The sequence below is a fragment of the Propithecus coquereli genome, unplaced genomic scaffold, assembly GCF_000956105.1.
Source record: "Propithecus coquereli isolate 6110/MARCELLA unplaced genomic scaffold, Pcoq_1.0 Scaffold153, whole genome shotgun sequence".
NCBI lineage: Eukaryota > Metazoa > Chordata > Mammalia > Primates > Indriidae > Propithecus > Propithecus coquereli.
In genome coordinates this window covers 5121141-5142933 of record NW_012139747.1, presented here as the reverse complement: position 1 = coordinate 5142933, position 21793 = coordinate 5121141, and the positions used below count along the sequence as shown (strand labels likewise).

Below are 21793 nucleotides of genomic sequence, written 5' to 3'. Positions count from 1 at the left end.
ATAAATCTTTTTTTTTTTTTTTTTTAAATCACATACTTGCCACTTTTGCTTGAATTCTGTGCAGGAGGAAAACCATGAATTCTGCTACTATCGGGGAGGTAGGAGTAGGAGTTGGTTTATGTGGAGTGCTCATTTTAGCCAAGATTTGCACAGGCCTTACTGTAGTAAATCAACCTTACTGAAGCCTCTGACCTCACAGCCTGAGGTTCTTAGCCAGGGAATGGGAGCCTGGCTGATAAGGGGAGTAATTGAAGAACAATGATACGCTTCATTTCCTTTTCTTAAATCTAAGTTATACATTGGTCATTTTCTCTGTGTGTTTATTTAATGGTTGTTAAATTAAATTGCTTTCTTTCAAGTGGTAATTTTGATGTTTTTTTTTTTTTAAACCATCCTTTTTTGCCACTTCATTTTATCACTTCTCTCGCATGTCTCCAGGTCTTTGGGTATACATTTGGGACTTAAATGTCTGCAGAGAGGGCCTGAGGGACTTCTCTGTCCCCACTGCCCTGCCCCAGAACCTCCTAGGAGCTCACTTGTCTGCAAGATCTGAGTTTTGCTGTGATGGTCTTACACTAGCTTGAGAAATTCTGAATCCATCACTTAGAGAATTAGAGACTCTGTAGGTTGTTTTAACATTTAAATGACACAAAATACATCTGTTCCTTCTAGGAATGTAAGCAGAGGCGATTGTGTTTGGGGGCAGAGTCATGTCTTGGTCACTGCGTCTGATTGGAGGAGTGGGGGGGGAGGGGAGAGGAGACGATTCTCCAGGAGCATCTCCGACCAGGAGCCCAGGTTAGCAGCTTGGAACTTGCTCTTCTGTTGCTCCCATCACACCTACAGTCACAGCACAGTGTCGTGCCCTTAGGTGTGACTCAGTCTGTACTTGGCACTGCCTAACCTCAAGATTGATAGTTTTACCTTCAGTCTTCTGGGATTTGTCTGCTTCCATTTCAGACTTCCCTAGAAGCCTGATTTTAGAGGTCTTTTGTCTCTGGCCAGATGGGCCTGATGTTAAGACTTGAACATCTTCCCTCAGGGGTTGCCTCTGACCCTCCTTCCTACAGCCCTCCGAATTCTGAACTCTGGGCACCTACTCATTTATTCATGCTTTTGACAAATGTTAATTGAGGAGCTACCATGTGTCAGACATGAAATCAGGCACTGGATTATATTCTAGTCAGGGGATAGGTAATAAACATGTGTGTATATAATATACAAAGTAGCAATAATTGCCAAGGAGGAATCAAATCAGCATGAGGAAAGTTGGTAATTGCTACTTTGTATGGGCTGATTGGGAAAGTGGCTTCGAGCAGAGACCCAAAGGAAGTAAGGGGCGAAGTTATATATGTATCCAGGGTGATGCTTCTTAACCGGGCCGATTTGTCCCACAAGGGATATTTGGCAATGTCTGGAGACGTGTTTAGTGGTCACAACCTTGGAGGAGGGTAGTTTGTTACTCGTATCTATTACAGTGGTAGAGGCAGGGGTGCTGCTAAACATCCTATGGTGCAGAGGAATGAGTTATCTGGTCCAAAATGTTAGTAGTGCTGAGATCAAGAATCTCTGCTCTAGGGGATGGGAAGGACTAGCAGTGGCAGAAGAAACAGCAACGAGTGCAGCCATGAGATGTGGGCAGGCTGGCCAGTTTGAGGAACATCGAGGAGCTATGGATTCTAGAGAGGAGCGAGCAAGAGGGAGGGGGCAGGAGATGAGAGTGGGAGATGGGCAAGGGATGAGATCATGTAGAACTTTATAGAACATTACAAAGACCTTGGCTTTGTCTTAGTGAAACGGGAGGCCGTTTAAAGGATCTGACAGAGGAGTGGCCTGCCCTGGCATCCCTCTGGCTATGAACTTGAGTGTTCATCACAGCGGGCATGAGTGGTGGCCTGGATTACGGTAGTAATCCCAGTGCAAGATGATACCGTTTGGGCCAGGGAGGAGTGGTGCAGGGGATTTGACATTACCAGGTTTGGCATATTTTGCAGATGGAATCAACACTAAATAGTTAGAGTTTAAAGAAGAAAGGAACAATGTATAGCCATGGGTTTTGGTCCAGGCAACTGTAAGGAGGGTTGACATTTTCTGGGACGGGATAGCCTACAGGTGTCAGAGGCAGGGGGAATGAGGGGTTGGTTTTCTTAATGTATTAAGTTTGGGCTGCCTGTTTGATATCCCCACCAATATACCAAGACGGGTGGGTATGTATGCCTGAGTATGGAATTTAAGGGAGAGTTCTGCCCTGGGGATTTAAATTTGAGAGTCATCAACATATAGTTGGCAGGCAAAGTCAAGAGATAGAAGGAGAGCATCAAGGAAGTGAGTGTAGATATAGAGGAGTTCCAAGGAGGATAACCTTCATAGAGTGGGTTCGAGAGAGAGTGAGAGGGGAGAATTGGAGAACTACTAGTATAGGGAACTTTTTGGAGGTGATTTTCTTTAAATGGACACAGAAAGTGGTGGTAGCTGGAGGGAAATGTGAGGCCAAGAGGAGGGGGTGGTGGGTGGTGAGAGGTCTGTGGCAGATTTGTCTATATGTGGGAATGACCCTGTGGATAGGAGAGGCGGATGTGCAGGGCTCAGTGGGTTGGGTACCACTGGTGCAGGGGTAGCTGATGCCCAGGAAGGGCTTCCTCCCAGGACATGCACAGGTCAACCATGGTAGCTGCAGACAAAAGCCAACAGTTGAGGAGGCATCTAGATATTAAATGAAATTAAGGCTCTGAAGAGGAGAAAGATTGCGTTGTTATTTGGGTAGTCATAGAACCTTTCCTAAGAGGTTTTGTAGAGGTTATATATCAGATATTAAATTTAATTCATTCTACGGTGAGCTTTTTATATGTTTCAAGTTCGCTTTGCTTACCACCTGCCAGGATTTCAACATGGAGAAAGATTAAGTTCCATTTCTCTTGCAGTGTTTTTAGAAGAGAGAGAAAATATTGTTCATGTAAGGATCAAAAGAACACCTAATAGGAAGTTCTTTTTCCTCAAAATAATCATTTGCTTTTCTTTTCCTCTTAATTTCAGGAGCAAACTCTAGCCCTTAGGAAAGAAGGGATTGGAGTTGTTTTGGATTCTGAACTGCCACATTTGATTGGCATTGATGATGACCTTCTGAGCACTGGGATCATCTTGTATCACTTGAAGGTAGGAGCTGCTTAAGTGAAACATCATAATTTTGCAGATTTCCCTTCAGACATTAGCAAAGTTTATTATAATACTTTATGGCCATGAACACAACTGTTAACGAATATATTACAAATCCTTGAGCCCTTTGGGGATTTTAAATGATTCCTTGGGATTCTGTGGCATTTGAAGTTCCATGTTTATGTAGTTCTAAAGCTAAACAATGAGACATTCATTTGCCTTCCATTCTGTAGAATCAGTAAGAGGCAGGTAAGGAACAAAAAGGCAGACAGACTGAGAAAGAAGTTGGAAACCCCTAGACCTGGGATTTCATTATATGTACAGTTTCCTGGTCCCTAGTGGAATTGTAAATTTGTGCCTCCCACCATCATTATTGGGCTTGGCTCCTAGCAGGCCATTCATGTCAAGAGTGCAGAATTCCATGTCTGTATCAATGGTTACCTGTGTCACCTTGACTTTAATGTCCTCTCTTTGATCCATGACTTAAAATGAGAATAGTACTGCACTTACGTTGTGCAGACTCTCATAAACTCTATCTTTGAGCACAAAGAAACCCATAGCCAATGGAGGAGAAACTTCCCAGAAGGGATGGAAACATCAGTGAGATGACTGTCTTGAGCAAATTGCCAGTGCATGCCAGAATAGAAGCCTAACCACTGTTGAACATTAAGCCTCAGGAATTGCACTGTCATTTTCCAGACAACCTGGGGCATCGTTACAGAGCCTCCATGAGCTCTAGTTACACTGAGGCTGTGGCCTTCCCAGGACATTGTTCATCCCACTGGCCACCATGTCGCTTGGGCTTAAGTGAAAAGTGGAGAAACAAGTTCTTACTAGTAAATTTTGCTTGGCTTTTCTTCCCAGGAAGGTCAGACGTATGTTGGTAGAGAAGATGCTTCAACAGAGCAAGATATTGGTGAGAATCTTTATCAATTATCTCTTCCCAGCAATTTTTTTTATTTCAAAATATTAATAGGGTACCTATGTTTTTATTACATGGATACTTTGTATAATGCTTCAGTTAGGACTTGTAGCATGCCCATCACCAGAATAGTGTTCATTGTACTCAACCAGTGATTTCTTAAGGTCATATTTAATGATGAACCTTCTTTTGAATAACTGACATCGAAGTAGTTATAAAAAAGAGAAATTAAAATACAATATTGGACAATATATATATTTCTCTAATTTTGAACACAACTCAAGTCAATAACAGAACAATTAATTTAATGAATAGAATGGAATTGTGAATGTTTTCCTTACCCTACATGCATTCTGTACCCCGTCAGGTCTTTGAGAGTACAGTTACTTAAATCACTCTATACTTGTTACATTGCGACAATAGTTGATGGAAATATGCCAACAGACACAGAAAAAGAATATAAGTCCTTTTTTTTTTTCCTTTCTGGAGACAGGGTCTCGCTATTCACCCAGGCTAGAGTGCAGTGGCGTCATCATAGTTCACAGCAACCTCAAACTCCTGGGCTCAAGCGATCCTCCTGCCTCAGCCTCCTAAGTAGCTGGGACTATAGGCGCGCACTACCACACCTGGCTAATTTTTTTTTTATTTTTTTAGAGACAGGGTACCACTATGTTGCCTAGGCTGGTGTTGAACTCTTGGCCTCAAGCGATCCTCTGGCCTCAGCCTCCCAAAGTGCTGGGATTAGGGGCATGAGCCACTGTGCCCAGCCATAAGGCCTTTTTAATGGGAAGGATATAGACACTTACCTGCACAGGATGACACCAGAAAATAGGAGACAATGCAGCATACACACATACGGAGGTGTGACTTTTTGGGTTTCCCAAAAGTCTTCCCAAGGTACACAGATAACCAGTGACTTAGCCTGTATAGATGAGGTCCTGCCAAGCTTTCAGAGCATAACTTAGGCAATTGGTGGCGATTGAGGCAGTGGTGGTGGTGGGTGTATATGTGTATGGCAAGGTGGGGATTAGCAGGGAAACAGTTATGTTGTCTCAGCTGTTTTTAGAATTGTTTGCGATGAACCTGCTTTCTCACCAAGTATGAGCTATTAATCAAGCCAATCCTGGCATATTCCTAAATGTATTTACTATTTACTGTGAGATTGGGAGAGATGAAAACCAATTCCCAGAAATCCCCAGGTTCACCTGTTTTTGAGTAGAACTAGGCTAGGCATCCGGCCTCTTCTTCTAATCATTGAGTTATGTATTTGGCCTTTGGGGTAGCTATAAAAGATGATGAATAGTAAGAACACATGTTTTCTGTGATCAGCAAAATTCTGTAGTGCAAATCTATGGAGACAATGGGAGCTATTGTCTGTACTCCTGAGAAGCTGGCTGAGAACTGTGCCGAAAATCGCGTAGGTTTATTTGACGGGCATTCATATCTGTGCATGGACATTCTTCAAACAAGAAGAATCCATAGCCATACGTTTATAGGTAAACCTTAGCATCCACGTGCTTGGAGAGCTCTCAGAACTGGCACCAGCCCTGGCCATGGGCATCCCAGCACACCGTCTGGAGACCTCTTGGGCCTCCAGATCAACGTCATGCTAAGATCACCTTTGGTGTCTGCTCCTGGAACACAGCGTCTCCAGATGTGGAGGTCACAATGAGCCCTTGACCCATGGAGCCCTTTTGCCCCTGTATTTTTCTGTGGCCTCTGATGGCTGGTGGAAGAAACTTATTCAGTATCAAACAGAGCACCTCAATGGTGTTCAGTTAAGACAAGTTAACTGTTTTCTCCCCAAGGATGAAATAAGTTAACATCCCAGAACTTACTTCCTCATGTAGGTGGTGTCCAGAACCTGATGCCATAAACTCCTAAAATTCACTTTTCTCACTAAGCATCAAGGTTCATTTCACAATAATTAACATGGAAAAGGAAGGATATTTAGCATGTGAATGAATAAATAGCTGGGAATTATTGCAGTAGATACCAAAGAGAAAAAAAATTCTTTCTCCTTTGTTTTTCAACTTAGTTCTTCATGGCCTTGACTTGGAGAGTGAGCACTGCGTCTTTGAAAATGTCGGGGGGACGGTGACTCTGATACCCCTGAGTGGGTCTCAGTGTTCCGTGAACGGTGTTCAGATCATGGAGGCCACACATCTGAATCAAGGTATCAGGTTTTTGATTTTCAGAGTTCTTTGTGTATGTTGTTGTGAGAAAACAAGTTGGCTAGGCAGTAGGAGAACATGTACCTCTCGGAATTAATTACTGATTAGGTGTAACAAGGGTGAAGACTATTGCTTCAGTATGCTGTTTTCTGTTTGGCTTCTTTATAACACCCACTGTCTTGTTGAATTAAACATGAAACATACACGTAATTGTTCTAAAAGTTTTTATGGAAATATGACACTAATGGAATTTCTAAGTTAAAAACTACCCCTCAAATGCAAAATCTGAACACAACAGTTTCTTTTAACAATTTAATTTTCATTATTTATGCTTATGAATAGTTATAATTATAACATACATAGAGGATTTGGTATCATGCCTATTTTTCTTTTAAATAACTTCAATATTACAGAAAAGCTGCAAGAATAGTACCCAGAACTTTTTAATTTCAGAATTATTTGAAATGAAATGGTTCCCCACCACCCTTGAATACTTCAGTGTGTATTTCCTTTAAACAGTGACATCACCTTAGGACACTAATGCTGATACATTTCTACCATCTGATTCTCGGACCCCATTCAAGTTTCTCCATTTGTCCCAACAGTGTTCCTTATGGTCCCTCTTCAGTCTGGCTTCCTGTGTGGCATTGGATTGCCACATCGCTGTAGTCTCCTTCAGTCTCCAGAGAGTCACAGTTCCTTGGTCTTTCCTGGACGTTTATGACTTTGGGAATTTTGAAAACAGTAGGTCAGATATATTGTAGAATGTCCCTCCACATGAATGTAGGATTTATCTTTGTTTCCTCATGATTGGACTAATAGTGTGCATTTTGACGGGATTATCAGAGACACCATGTTGTGTTTTCCTCATATCTTATGACATGATTTCCGTTATCCCATTATTGGTGTTGTTCACTTTGACCTCTCAGTTAAGATGGAGCTTGCTCGCGCTTCTTCCCTGTGAATTTACTCCTTTCCCCTTTGTTGTTAATACGTATATTGGGAAGGTACTTGGAGATAATAAATATTCTATTCTTGGTCATACTTTCGTTACAGCAGAGTTGACTGGGAACAGACTGAGAGGCACCCAGAAGTATTGGCAAAACAGATTTATATACGCTGGTGGGCCTAGAGGGGATTTTTCTCCCCAGATTCCGAGCCCCGAATAAAGAACGTAGCAGTCTTTTATACATTTTGCTTGGGGCACAGTTAATAAGTAAGGAAGTGGGGCATAGTTACAATGAGGTCATTCTTTTGTGGGGGCAGGGTCCCGAGCAACCTTAGTTCCAGGTACAGAGTTCCTATGGAATGTCTTCCTGGCTTATTTCACCTTAGCAGGAGTTGTTGCAAGCGGTTTATAGCTGCTTAGGGAAGACAATGGGGTAGAGCCTCGGCAGTGGAATTTTCCACTACACTTTCGCCCACTGGTTTTAGAATCCATTTTTTTTTACTGAATTAATAATTATTCTGATAGTTGCCAAATGGTGATTTTTAAATTTCATCATTCTTTCTACATTTATTAATTGGTCTTTTATTACAAGAAAGAACTTTCTCTTCTTGCCATTTATCTAATTAAATCAATAGGGTCACACAGCTTGCTATTTTATTTTACTAGGTTTTGATCTGTTTTTATCATTATTTTGATAATCAAATTGTCCCAGATTTGGCCAATGCGAGTTCCTTCAAGCTGGCTTTTGTGTCCTTTGCCTTGTCCTCCGTGTTCTGTGAGCACTTCCTTACTTGCTGACACAAGATATTCCAGGCTTATCTCATACTTTCCTGGGACTAAACAGTTCTCCAAGGAGCCCTGGTTCCTTTTGTCAGGGTTCAAGGTCGATAATCTTGTTTGTCCTTGGTTCTTGGTGTGCTCTTGGCCAAAGAATGACTAGACACACCAAAAACAAGGCAAGCATGAAACAAAGTTTCCCAGGAAGATCAGAAGTCAGCAGTAGCAGATGACCAACGTAAGCAAGGGACACAGTGAGCACCCAGTGATCATTACCAAAGCCGCATTTTTGCAACCAGGATGAGCACTCTGGCAATATAGGATAGAGAAACAGGTTATTTCCAGACAGCAGTATTAGTCATGGTGGGAGGCTATCTCTGCCCTGTGCCCGGAAAGTCACCATAATTGACAGGCAAGCAGTCACCATGTAGGGCTCTTTAGTGGCAGTCCCTGCTTGGGAAACTCACAGGCTTTAGTGCTGATGGCACGGGTAATTGAAGGGCAGAGTTAACACACATCGCCACCAGTGAATCATGTAAGTGGAGTCTAGACCGCAGCCAGATCACCTGCTTGTTCTCTATCTGGACCTCAGGTGAAGGTTCTGCTGCTGTCCCTCCAGACAGCAGGGACTGGGGCCTGGGGCATGGTGAGAGACAGTATCTCTTTGCCCCAGGGGGAAGGGGGGGAAGGAATGTGTACAGTTGAGTTCCCTGTATCTGCTGCATGTCCCTCAGGCCAGAGGGAGGTAATCTTACCTAGATGATTGCTTTTATTCTACCAGGATTTTGCCGTAGGCTTGTACTGGTTTTCAAAATCATTGCTAACCTATGAGTAGAGCAGTTTCACTATTGCCTGCTGGAATTGTGGGAAATAAAACATGTATTTTTTTTTTCCCTGATTAATTTGAGTGCATACTCTGTTTACCCTTATAATTCCTTATAACTACTTTCTCATATTGATTTAGATATGCTCCCAATATTATAGTGTTTTCTATTTATATATGATTTTATTACTTTTTAAATCTACTTTTCATTTGCTTTAATCTACTGTTCTTTTCTTTTTGATTTCTTTGATAATTTTAAAATCAGCCACAGAACTAGAAAACATTTGGTTTTGCTTTGTGTTATTTTTCCTGATGCTTTAGTTATTTTATCCTTTCAAGTTTTTGTTTCGAAATAGTACTTCGGGGCTTCATTGGTTTATAAAGTATAGCTCTAATTTAACTTTTCTTCCCCATGTTGGTATACCATTTATCATAACCTTACTCCACTTTATACCCACCCGTTTTTTGAAGAAACTTACTTTACCAAAAATGAAAACACATACAGCATTATATCTATTCCTTGGCATTCCACTTTATTCCAATACTCTGTGTTTCTGCTTTTGTACCAGTATCACACAGTTTTAATGCTCGTTGTTTTAAAATATGCTTTAGAGGGCCGGGCGGGAGAAAAAAAGAATATGCTTTAATCTCTATTCTTATCTGAGTGTTTTTTTGCTGTGCATGCCTATTAATTTTTTCAAAAAAAATTTAGAATAGTATTTTTTGTGTTAAAATATCCCTTGAGGTGTTAGATTCTAATTTCCTTTGATTTATTTGCATTTTAAAAATATATTTCCGTCTTGAGACTTCTTATACAATATGCCTCTTATATTTGAATTTTCATCTATTTCTTTCAATAAAACTTTGAAGGTTTTTCATATATATATATATATATATATATATATATGAACTGTGTTTATTCATGAATATAAAATTCCAAACATAATTGTATACAATTGGGATTGATTGTGGGGGGAATTCTTTAGTATAAGTAGTTCTTGACTCAGAAATAGCCCGTAGACATCAGCATTGGCTGTTGGAGCCACCTGGCTTTTTGCCCCTGCGTTTGAACTATGGCACAGTAGTTCACTGCCCCCAGCTGCTTTTCCCTGGAGCTCCTGGAGTTTCCATCAAGTGCAGCCCCTGATGCTGAATGGATTATGGATTGCAGTGACTGCTGTTCCTGCTGTCTTTGGGTTAAATAGTCTCTTGCAGATTTGCCTGTGGGAAAATCAGTACTGAATACCAAACATCATTCTGAAAAAGGAACTTTTAGAACACATACTTTTTAATATGGGCACTACCTAAAAATTTAACATTTGATTTTGAGATGTTACCCTTCTGCTCTTCCTCCTCCCTGTCAAAAAAAAGATTATCAGCTTATTTATTTAGTTTGAAGAAATTGTTTATACAGCTTTGATTAGGTTTTTAATTCGCTTGTGGATTGAGGCATGGTACCTAAATAATATATCTCCTATGCAGTATTTTTATTCAGTATCTTTTTATTTGTATTTTTATTTTTGAGACAGTCTCACCATGTTGCCCTGGCTGGTCCTGAACTCCTGAGCTCAAACAACCCTACCACCTCAGCCTCCTGAGTAGCTGGGATTAGTGGCACATGTTTTATTAAGTGTCTTTTTGTTTTTGTTTTTATCTTAAATTTTTCCCTAAGTTAAACATCCATTTTAAAAATATGCCTATTCTGGTAGCGATTCAAGTTAGGAACTACATTTTGGATCTTCATACTGAAGATGTGACTTGTCCTAAGAAAGTAGTGGTAGTAATTGGCATTAAAGGTTAATTGTGGGAATTGTTTTTCCCTGCAGGATGCTCTTAATTGTTTTATTGCCATGATGCCAAGATCTTCAGATCTGATGGGCTTGAGTTCCTCTGGCATTCTGCTGTGCTATGAACAGCTTCCTCAGTATCACTGTTAATGGAATTGACATAAAAATACTTTGTTCGAAGGTGTTAAAACGCTGTGCACTGAGTATAAATGTCTTCAGCAAGTCTTAGGACACTAAAATGCAAGATGACTTTGCGTTTCAAAGCAGTTCATGGCAGAAGCAAGATGACAACTTGGTTTTTATTTTTTAATTATGCATACTTTAAGACTGAAAGATCTCAGTAAGGGAAAAACATCTATAGTCCTTCAGAAATTAAGGATTAGAATTCTCTACCTAACCTTTTCTGTTGTTTTTAAAATGAGAATGGAAACATGATGTTTTTTAAACACAAAGTGATATATTGTTTGTGGTTGTGCAAAAATATGTAGTAAATATTTTTAAAAACGTGAATGGGACTGATACATCCCTGTATCAGAACAGTGTTTAACCATTGGAGAAGAAGGATGGGGTTTGATCAGGCAGAGCTACAAAATGATTTTCAACTATATCTGTGAGCCTTTATTAAAGAAAAAAAAAGCCTAAGGCAAAAAAAAAAAAAATACAAAGTATATAGGCTTCATTAAAACATAATAAATGGGGAACAGTATTAAACACAGTAGCATTTTGATGCTCCAGAAACTATCTTAGCTTTTTCCCCATAAAACAAATTTTTAAGTAAATTGTCTATCATGTTTCTGCACAATCCTGCCTTAGTTAATTTCTACAAAGTCAAATTTTCTGAATTAACAGATGGCAGGCAAGCCTCCTGGAGATGGGTCTGGGGATAGCTATATAATTGCCATATTGGATCAACTCCCTTCCCCCCAACCCTCATCCAAAAAAAAAAAAAAAAATTACAGCAGACCATTCATTATCGCTCATATGCACAAATTCATACTTTATTTCTCTGCAACTTAAATAATTATAACTTAATACTGTGTGTCCTGTGTCATCTCTTCAGCTCTTAAGCCAGGCTTGGGTCATACCCGAAGCCCTAGGATCATGAAGCCCAGGTATCCCTGGTCTCCCAATTTGTTGTTCTGATCCCAGTTGCTGGTTAACTGGAGTGGTTATTGGCCTAAGGCCCTTCCCAACCCATTGTCTCTCAGTCATCAGAATGTACCTCACTGGCATCTGGCGCATTGGTTGGATCCAGGAAGGGCATAACAGAAAGAAACCTTTTGAAACAGACCCAAGTAGCCTTCCAGCTCAGAGAATGCAGATGGTGGTAACTCAAGTCACACTGATTGCTAACCATGTTAACTCCACAGCTGACTGGATTCATGGTTCACCTTACACTACCAGCAGCTTCCCACCTTTTCACTACCAGTGTTTAGTTTTAGTGTGTTGCTGATATTTGGTATTCAGATGTCTCTTTTCATTAGTAAATTGCTGTTCATTTGGAAATGTGTTAGTTAGGCTGTCCCATTAAAAAACATGATAGTAATTACCACTTCCTTATCTAAATTACTTAATACACATGTGAATGCTAACTAATAGGAGATTTATCTAAATTTAGCAGATTGTCACCATTGGGAACAAATTCTTTACCTATGTCAGTTAACAGCCTTGTTTCTTTCTGATTACATAAACTATTTCCCCTGCCTTAAATTATAGCAGTTGTTTTCATCTGGTAGTGTCTGCACTGAAATGAAAAGCATTTGCTAGTATTATAAACATTAATTGTGATAACTTACGTAATGAATGTTGCCTAAAGCCTGGCATAGGAAATTTTTCTCGTCTTTTTTGACTTCTCCCAGAAATAGTGCATGGGGTATGTAGCATTACATCTAAGCATGATCTTTGATTGCTGCGTTCTACAAAGCTTATGTCTCCTCACTCTCATGAGTCTATACTATGATTCCATAGAAAGAAGAGGCCGTTGTTAAATAAGAAAGCATGAATTTGACCATGATATCTAGTCCATAGGCCTTAAGCTCTTCTTGGGAGTCTGAGACCCTAGATTTTTCCTTTATTAAATATGCTTAATATGAAATGGTACAACAGTCAAATGCATTGTAATTCAAAAAGTATTTCAGCATTCGTCCTACAATTGCTGGGAGTTATTCTCTTATTTTAATTATTATTTTTCTCTTTTTACTATAATGTGTTATTTAAAGCTAATAGTTGTTAAATGTAATTAATTTTTCCATTCATATAAGTGGATTCCTTTGGTCTTCTCGCTGGTTTGTCAGATCCATTGAATGTTCATCTCTCTTTTTAGAAGTGCTGCAGAAATAGCATCTGGGAAATTTATACTTAGGTGCATCTGAATGTGTTGTGCTTGACTGCCAAAATATATTTGCATCTATTCAAGTGCTCAGATAGAGGGAACAGATGATTGTCTGCAAAGTGGAGCCGAGGAGTCTTTGATAAAATTTTCATCTGCTGGAGGGCCGCTGTGAGTTGTTCAGTGACAAATTAAAAAAGAACTTTAGTGGAACTAGAAAGGGAAATACATCTCCCAGTGGTTTAGCCACGGTATCCAGTTAACAGAAGAGATCTTTTATGTGCACAAAAAGTCAGCAGATATCAGTGCCTATTACCCTGCTGATTCACCTGCGCCTGCCCCTAAGCACTCATATGTCTTCCTCAAGTGAGAGACCTGTAAATCTGACACCTCTTCACTCGTGTATGGGCTGATTCGACAGATATTTTTGAATGTCAAAGCCCTAACAATTCTTAAAAGAGTATACCTAAAACTGATGGTTCTCAAAATGGGACATCAACATCAACATGACTTGGGAGGTTGTTAGAAATGCAGATTCCCAGGCCCCATCCTAGACCTACCAAACTAGAAATCTAGGGATGAGGCTGAGCAATCTGGTTTTTTATAAGCCTGTGATTCTGTTGCGTGCTTGAGTATGAGAACAGCTGATCAAGACTAATCACACTGGAGTCAGTTTCTTGGTGCCCCACACTTTGACACGTGAAACAACCATTTGTCAATCTCTTTAAACCCTCTCTTCTCTTGTCTCACTCATCACATCTATTTTTCTTGATCTCGCTTCTCCTTTTTAAACTTCGTTTTCAGCTTCATATCCCATTAGGTGGCTTTGCATTGGTCTTGGCATGGGTTTCTTGGGGTCAACCTGTTTGGGTTTTGCCAAGTTGCTTGAATCCACAGGCTTAAGAGGAGACTTCAAAAAGTTCATAGAAACATGGAATTAAAAGATAGAAATGTAAACTTTATTTTTCAGCATAAAGCTGTATCAAGGTTAAGACACTCTTATAAGTGATGATACCAGCCGTTTAGTCTTTCCCTAAAGACAGAGGATCCTGGGGATTTAACCATGTCAATGTAGTCTTTTTTCACATTATTAATTGAAAAGAAATGGATGCCCTTTACAGATTTTTTAAGATTAGGAAACAAAAAAGTCAGAGGGAACCAAATCAGGAGTATAAGGTGCATACCTAATGATTTCCCATTAAAACTCTCACAAAATTGCCTTTGTTTGCTGAGAGGAACAAGCAGGAGCATTGTCGTGATGAAGGACTCTCTGGTGAAGCTTTCCCAGGGGTTTTTCTAACTTTCTCAAAACACTATCATAATAAGCAGATGTTATTGTTCTTTAATCCTGCAAAAAAGTCAACAAGGAAAGTGTGTTAAACATGCCAAAAAACTGTTGCCATGACTTTTGTTCTTGACTGGTTTGCTTTTACTTAGACTGGACCACTTCCACCTCTTGGTAGCCGTCACTTTGATTGTGCTTTGTCTTGAGGATCATTCTGGTAAAGCCATGTTTCATCTCCGGTTAACGATTCTCTGAAGAAATGTTTTAGTGCCATGTGCTTAAAATTTGCACTGAAAGCTCTGCTTCTGTCTGCTGCTGATCTGGGCACAGCAGTTTTGGCACCCAAGCGGAAAGTTTGCTCCACTTTAATTTTCAATCAGAATTGTGTAAGCTGAACCAGTTGGGATGTTAGCTATTGTTGGCTATTGTTTGTGCTATTAATCATCGGTCCTCTTAGGGCACAAATGAGATTAATTTTTTCCTCGCAAATCGATGTGGATGGTCTGCTGCCGTGGGCTTCATCTTTAACATTGTCTCATCCCGTCTTAAAATGAGTTATCCAGTTGTAAACTGCTGATTTCTTTGGGGAGTTGTCCCTGTAAACTTTACATAAAGCATCAGTGGTTTCACCATTCTTCCATGCAAACTTCGCCATAAGTTTGTTGTTTGTTCTTGCTTCAACTGTAGCTGCATTCGTTGAGGGAGGGTGGACTGCTCATGCATAGCCAAAACTCCTCCCAGAGGGTGGCCTTAGACTGCTGAAATGGGGGACTTTTATCTCAAGTTGAATTCTAAAGTGAAAGAATGTATCTGTCCTAATGGCATATGGTGGAAAATTGACTTAGATAATATTTCTACCAAAGTGTGTAAAAAAATGTCTTTAGACTGGACAGGGGGTGGGGCGAGGAGTACGGTACTGAGGCCAAGGCTGTTGAGTCCTGGGCAGGCTTGTAGGGCTCTAAAGTCCCAGGCTGGTTGCTTGAATTTTCTGCAGAAGGCACAAGGGAGCCGGTCAGTGCTCACCACTCAGTAGATGAATGACGTGGGCGGAGAGGTGAAGGACATGCAAGGTTCGTTTAGCCTGAAGTGGGGCTTGTAGAGGAGCAGTGAGGAAAGGGGTTGAAGGTTAGAAACTGTAGGAGCTGAGGAATAAAGGAACTGGAAGGGAGGCGATTTTGTAAGAACTGTTTTGGGAGGAACAATAGGATATTGACAATAGGATATTGAGTATGTCAGAGCCTGGAAATGTGTAGCTGAGATTGTTACTAACAGTGAATAAGTCCTTGGTAACAAAGAATATGGTCTCCTGGGGAGGAATGGAAAGAAAGTTACTAATACTGCTGCCAGGTACATAATGCCTTCTCTTCAGTTCTGTGGAATTCATCATGGGATTATCTGCTGTCTTGAATTGCCCTCTAATCATTTTATACACTTTCTACATTTTCCTGCGGAAGGACAGATCTAGTCCATACACAAATGCTCTTCAACTTATGACAGGGCTACGTCCTGATAAACCTGTCATAAATTGAAAACATCGTAAGTCGAAAATGCATTTAATTTACCAAACCTACCAAATATCATAGCTTGTCTAGCCTACCTTACACGTCAGAACACTTACATTAGCCTATAATTGGGCAACATCTTCTAACACAAAGCCTAGTTTATGATAAAGTGTTGAAAATCTCACGGAATTTATTGAATACTATACTGAATGGGTATCATTTTCGCACCGTCATAAAGTTGAAAAATCCTACATAGAACCATCTTAAATTGGGGACTATCTACACTCTTTTTGTTTCTCCCGTGAGGTTTTAAGAAGAAAAAAATCAGCTCCCCCCTGTCTCCCCCACCGCCTCCTTACCCCCCTGCCACACACACACTTAAAAATTTATTTGAGAATGGGACTGGAGCATCTTGAAATTTTACAAAGCTCTATACTTAGCCTATACACACAGTTGGGCAAATCAGTCTCAATGGATTATTTGGCTGGAAACCTCAGTAGCAAAGATTGAAAATCAATTTTCTTTTTTCTTCAGAGTCCCAGAATCTAAGTTTTTAATATTCGCTTTATCAAGAGTAAACAGGGATTAAAGTGATTTATCTAAAGCAGGAAATTGTAAATCCTTATTTGGATTGTAAACATCGAAAAGGAAGGGACAGGCCTATGTGGCTTTTTGGTAAGGTGTCATGTGCATTTACATCCTTCGAAAACACTAGCTGATGATCTGACAGCCTGCTTTGACACGGATGCCCGCTGCCTTTGATTCAGAGAGCCCGCCTGTCATTCATTCCCAAACCAGCCCTTAGCATCAAGCCATGGAGTTTGAATTTGTTTAATATTTATGGGAAATATTCTTACCCACCACAAACGCCATATAAGACCTTAATTTTTTTTTTAATCTAGCTTTCAAAGCCATTTTTGAAATAGAGAAAAATTTCTATAATTCTCCTGTGCTAAATAATAAAGTCTATGTCACCAAGTCTAAGGCCTTAGAACATATTACTTAATCTGTTCTTAAGTATTGACGTGTTAGTGGAAATTAGACTTTATCAGGTCCCCAAATGGTGCCATTATCTTAACTTATTTTAGTATAAATAAATATTTTAAGACATTTTAAATCAGAGTGAAAATTATCACACAAGCAAGTTTCATTTTGCTTGAATCAGGTAACGAAACAGGAACTTCACCCACCGTGCTTCATTTCCACCTCTCATTTGGTACCATTTCAGAAAATCGTATGTTCCCTGACAGACTTGGCTTCTCTACCTGTCACATCTAAAATGAAGACCTCTCTTTCACTGAACATGCTTTAGCAATGCGTCATATCCTGTTTGTGTGTGACTTTCTAAGGTAATTAACATGCAGAGCTAGGAGCCCTGCAGCAGAATTACAAAGGGCCTCCCATCTTCACTGCCACAGCAGTCTCTAAGCTCACATTATGTTGGACCATGCACTTTTGGGAACACAATTGTCTCATATATTTGTATTAATTGCAACCAAGAATGAAACAATTCATACATAACCAGCTCGGAAATATTCATGTGACAGTATTTAATGGAAAAAAATGAGTTGGTTTATTTGTGCAGTAGCAGAATTAGAAAATCTAATAAAACTTGAGGGGGGTGATTGTGATATCATTGATTATTGTCCCTGCACTCCTTAGAGATCACTAGACATGTTTACATGCTTTTTTTTTTTTTTTTTTTTTTAGCTTACTTGCAATATTAAAGTAGAAAATCTCATGTGAAACCAGGATTCACCGGTCTCTCATTCACAGAGATTTAAATGAAGCTTTTTCTTCTCTCTCTCTCTCTCTCTGTCTTTTTAACAAATGTCTTTGTCTACCCTTTTACAGTGTCATTTCCTCTCCATCCCCTTTTAAGACCCTATGGAATTTGTCTTCAGGTATTTATTAAGCTCTGAAATAATCTCAAAGAAGCCATTATATATTTCAAGGAGGTTTAGGCATGCTCTCAAAATGATAAATGCATCACAAAAAGTCCATCTTATGCAATTAATCACACTAACCTCAGATCAAGTTGTTCATAGTTTAAAAGAATTTAAGATCTGGAAGGGACTTTAGTCATTATTCAGTTTGATGACTAGGTGAAGAAACTGAATTCTGGGGAGATTTGACAGTGACTTGTCCTCAGCCACACCACGGTTTCTGAGCAGGACACATGCTCCAGGCTTCATCTAGAACTTTTATACCATCATCCATTCTCATTCATTTTTTCTCTTATTCACCTATCTTCTTCTTTTCCTTTAATTTTCTTATTGTTTTTTAAGTATACTCATGAGTTTTCTTTTAACAGCAAAACATCTTGCAGGATCTATCATACCAATCCTCTGGCTACTGCCAACTCTTTCTTTCTCTTCATTCATAGACTTTCTTGGACGAATTGTCTGCATGCAGTAAATCTACATTTTCTGACCTCTCACTCACTCCTCAATCCCTCCCTTCTGGCTACTACCAAAACAGCTCTAAGGCCACCTGTGACCTCCGTTCTACTGCACAGTGGTGTTTTCTAGTCTTTTCATCTTGGCCGATCTCTCGAAAACATTCTGCATTGTTGACCACTCTTTCCCATGACTTCTGAGGGTCTCCTTCTTCTTTTCTGATGGCCCCTTCTCTGTTTCCTTTGCAAGTTCTTCTTCTACTTGGCCATTAAGAGCCAGTATTCCTCAAGGTGCCTGGTATTAGATCCTTGTCTCTTCTACCTCTCTGTTCTCTCCTTGGGTTTCTTTCTTACACCTGTGGCTTCATTTATTAGCATATGTGTATGTGTGAGTATATATGTATATATGTGTGTGTGTGTGTGCGTGTGCGTGTGTGTATTCACACACACACACACACGCACACATACAGGCTGAATATCCCTCATCAAAAATTTGAAATGCTCCACAATCCTAAATTTTTGAGTGCTGGCATGATGCTAGAAGTGGAAAATTCCATACTTGACCTCATGTGACACAGTGAAAACACAAGCATAAAACACGCGCAGTTTATTCAGCATCCCCAAGGGAAAAAAGACCCCCAGCCCCCTTCAGCTGCAATATATCTTTTCCACACATGCCCAAATTCCCCCATGAAAGGATGCCCACAAAGGGCAATAAAAGGGCAAGTTTTCAGGCTGGATACACCCCCAGCAGGTCCCCCACATGGGGCCAAGACCTACATGCATTCCTGTGTTGTTTTGTTTATTCTCTGCTCTGGGGTATAAAGATATTGTTGAAAATGTCAAAAACGTCTGCAGGTACCCTTATAGGTAACAGTGATAAGAGAAAACAGGAATCACTTATGTTTATCTATAGTGCAGAAAGTCAAGCTGTTGGAAAAATTAGGCAATGGCATAAGTGTGAAACATCTTACAGAAGAATATGGCATTAAAATGGCCAGCATATATGACCTTAAGAAACAGAAGGGTAAACTGTTGAAGTTCTGTGCTGAAAGTGAAGAATAAATGTTAATGAAAAATAGAAAAACACTGCATACAGCTAAAAATGAAGATCTCAATTGTGTATCAAACGAGTGGATCCATCAGCATCGCAATGAACACGTGGCACCTAATGGTGTGCTGATCATGAAACAAGCAAAGATTCATCATGACGAACTGAAAATGGAAGAGAACTCTGAATATTCAACAGGCTGGTTGCAGAAATTTAAGAAAAGACATGGCATTAAACTTTTAAATATTCATGGTGATAAAGCATCTCCTAATCATGAACCAGTAAAGAAGTTCATTGACAGGTTTGCCAGGGTCATTGCTGATGAAAATCTGATGCCAGAAGTCTGTAACACTGATGAAACATCACTGTTTTGATGTTATTGCCCTAGGAGGACACTGATGATAGCTGATTAGACAGCCCCTACAGGGTTGAGATCTGCTAATCCAGCATGCATGCATAAGTGTAAACTTGCTGTGATAGGCAAAAGCTTGCAGACTTTACATTTTTATAGAATGAATTTCTTACCCGTGTAGTAGTATGCTAACAAAAATACATGGATCACCATGGACATCTTTTCTGGTTGGTTTCATAAACATTTTCTGCCAGTAGCCCACTCTCATGGAAGAGATTTTGTTACTCCTTGACAACTGTTCTGCTCATCCCCCAGCTGAAATTGTCATCAAAACTAATGTTTCTACCATGTGCTTTACCCCAAATGTGACTTCATTAATTCAGCCATGTGACCAGGGTATCCTTAGGTCAGTGAAGAGTGACTATAAAAACACTTTCTTGAACAGCATGCTAGCAGCAGTGGGCAGAGGCATGGGTGTGGAAGGTTTTCAAAGGGAGTTTAGCATGAGGGATGCCCTATATAATGTTGCCAGTGCTTGGATCACAGTGACTAAAGACACAGTTGTGCATGCGTGGCATAACCTCTGACCTGCAAGTATGTTCAGTGGTAATGATACACAAAGTGGTGATTTTGAAGATTTTTGTATGTCAAATGAGGAAAACAAATGATGACTGACTTTCTTACATATGCAAAAAGCATACCTTCCGAGTCCATCAGTAAGCTGGAAGAAGTGAATATTGAAGAAATTTTAATGTTGATAATGAGGCTCCAATTATTCCTTCATTGACTGATGGTGAAATAGCCAAAAAAGTTCTGAATCCAGGTGATAGTGATAACAATGACAGTGAAGGTGACTGTAGAAAACGTGCCTATAGACATGGCAAAAATGTGTAATGGGCTTATTAAAGGACTAGAGCAGCATACATTCATAACAAAGTAAGAACTCATTTGAGTTTATAAAATCAAAGATTTCTAAGACCAAAATCATTGTTAAATGAAACAGAGGGAACATTAAAAAAAAGCCAGCCAGCAGAATGCTTCCTCATCCATGGAGCCTCCACTTCCTGGTATCTCAATTGCTTTTAATGTTTCTTCTCACCAAAAGAAATAAGCTGCAGTGTACAGTAACCTTTTAATCAAAACAGGGCATTGTGGTTGGAGATTGCAAGCCTGCCTTTGTCTTTTGTTGCTGCTGTTTAGCAGCTGATCCTGGTGTTCCAATGCTGCTGTGCTACTTAGTTACCCTGAACAAACACGTTACTTTTTCACTTGTTAAGGGTGTGTCATATTTTCTACTGTTAAGTACTTATGTGTGAATAAGTGTAAGAAAATGATTGCTTATCAGTAGCATGTAAATTGAGAGTCAGGGATGATGGTGATGCCAAACAACCACAGATCGTCCCATGGGTGGCTGAAATAGTGACACCTTTGCTTTCTGATGAGTCACTGTACACAAACATTGTTTAATGCACAAAATTATTTAAAATATTGTATAAAATTAAGGTTATGTCCATAAGGTATATACGGAACATAAATGAATTGCATGTTTAGACTTGACAAGATATCTCATTATGTTATGTTCAAATATTCCAGACTCCAAACAAATCAGAAATTGGAAACCCTTCTGGTCCTAGCATTTTGGATAAGGAATATTCAACCTGTATATATATATATACACACACACACACACACACACACACACACACATACACACACACACATGCACACATGTATGTATGTTTATACACAAACATATATACAGATAGACATTAGGTAAGTTAATCAGTAGGTGGTCAGGTAGGTAGACTGACATCCCAGGCTTTTATTCCAGAGCTTCAGACCCATATTTTCATTTACCAAAGGCATCTCTAGTTCATTATGTCAAAAACCAGACTCATAATTTCTCCACCCATCTTCATCCTTTTCCAGTATCATCAGTCTGTGTGGACAGCTCCCCATCCAATAGTTGTGCAGTCCCAGACCCAGGAGCCATCTTCTTTACCCGCCTTGTTCTCTTTATGTCTAGCCCATCACCAGATCCTGTTCATTTCGTCTCTGAGAGTTGCTTACTCCCCTCCTTTGCTGCCCAGTCCTCCCCAGTCCTGAGCCACCATCATCTTTGACCTGGACCACTGCAGTGGCCTCCCAGCTTGTCTGTCCACATCTGCTCTTCCCCTTTGGTTATTCTTCAGTCAGTTGCAAGAGTGATTTTTCTGAAACTCAGATCTAATCATATTATGCTGCTGCCTGCAGCTCTTCGATGTCTTCCTGTTGCAACTAGAGAAAATACA

The 21793-nt window shown here is 39.9% G+C and overlaps 1 protein-coding gene across 1 annotated transcript in view; it reads left to right on the top strand.

Annotated features, from left to right (window-relative positions):
• The window catches only part of KIF16B (kinesin family member 16B), a 244576-nt gene that overhangs the window by 91703 nt on the left and 131080 nt on the right, over nt 1–21793 (top strand). The window contains exons 11-13 of the mRNA XM_012640496.1: nt 3034–3153; nt 4018–4069; nt 6114–6251. Of these exons, the coding sequence (XP_012495950.1) occupies nt 3034–3153; nt 4018–4069; nt 6114–6251 (310 nt within the window). The remainder of the gene's footprint in view (nt 1–3033; nt 3154–4017; nt 4070–6113; nt 6252–21793) is intronic.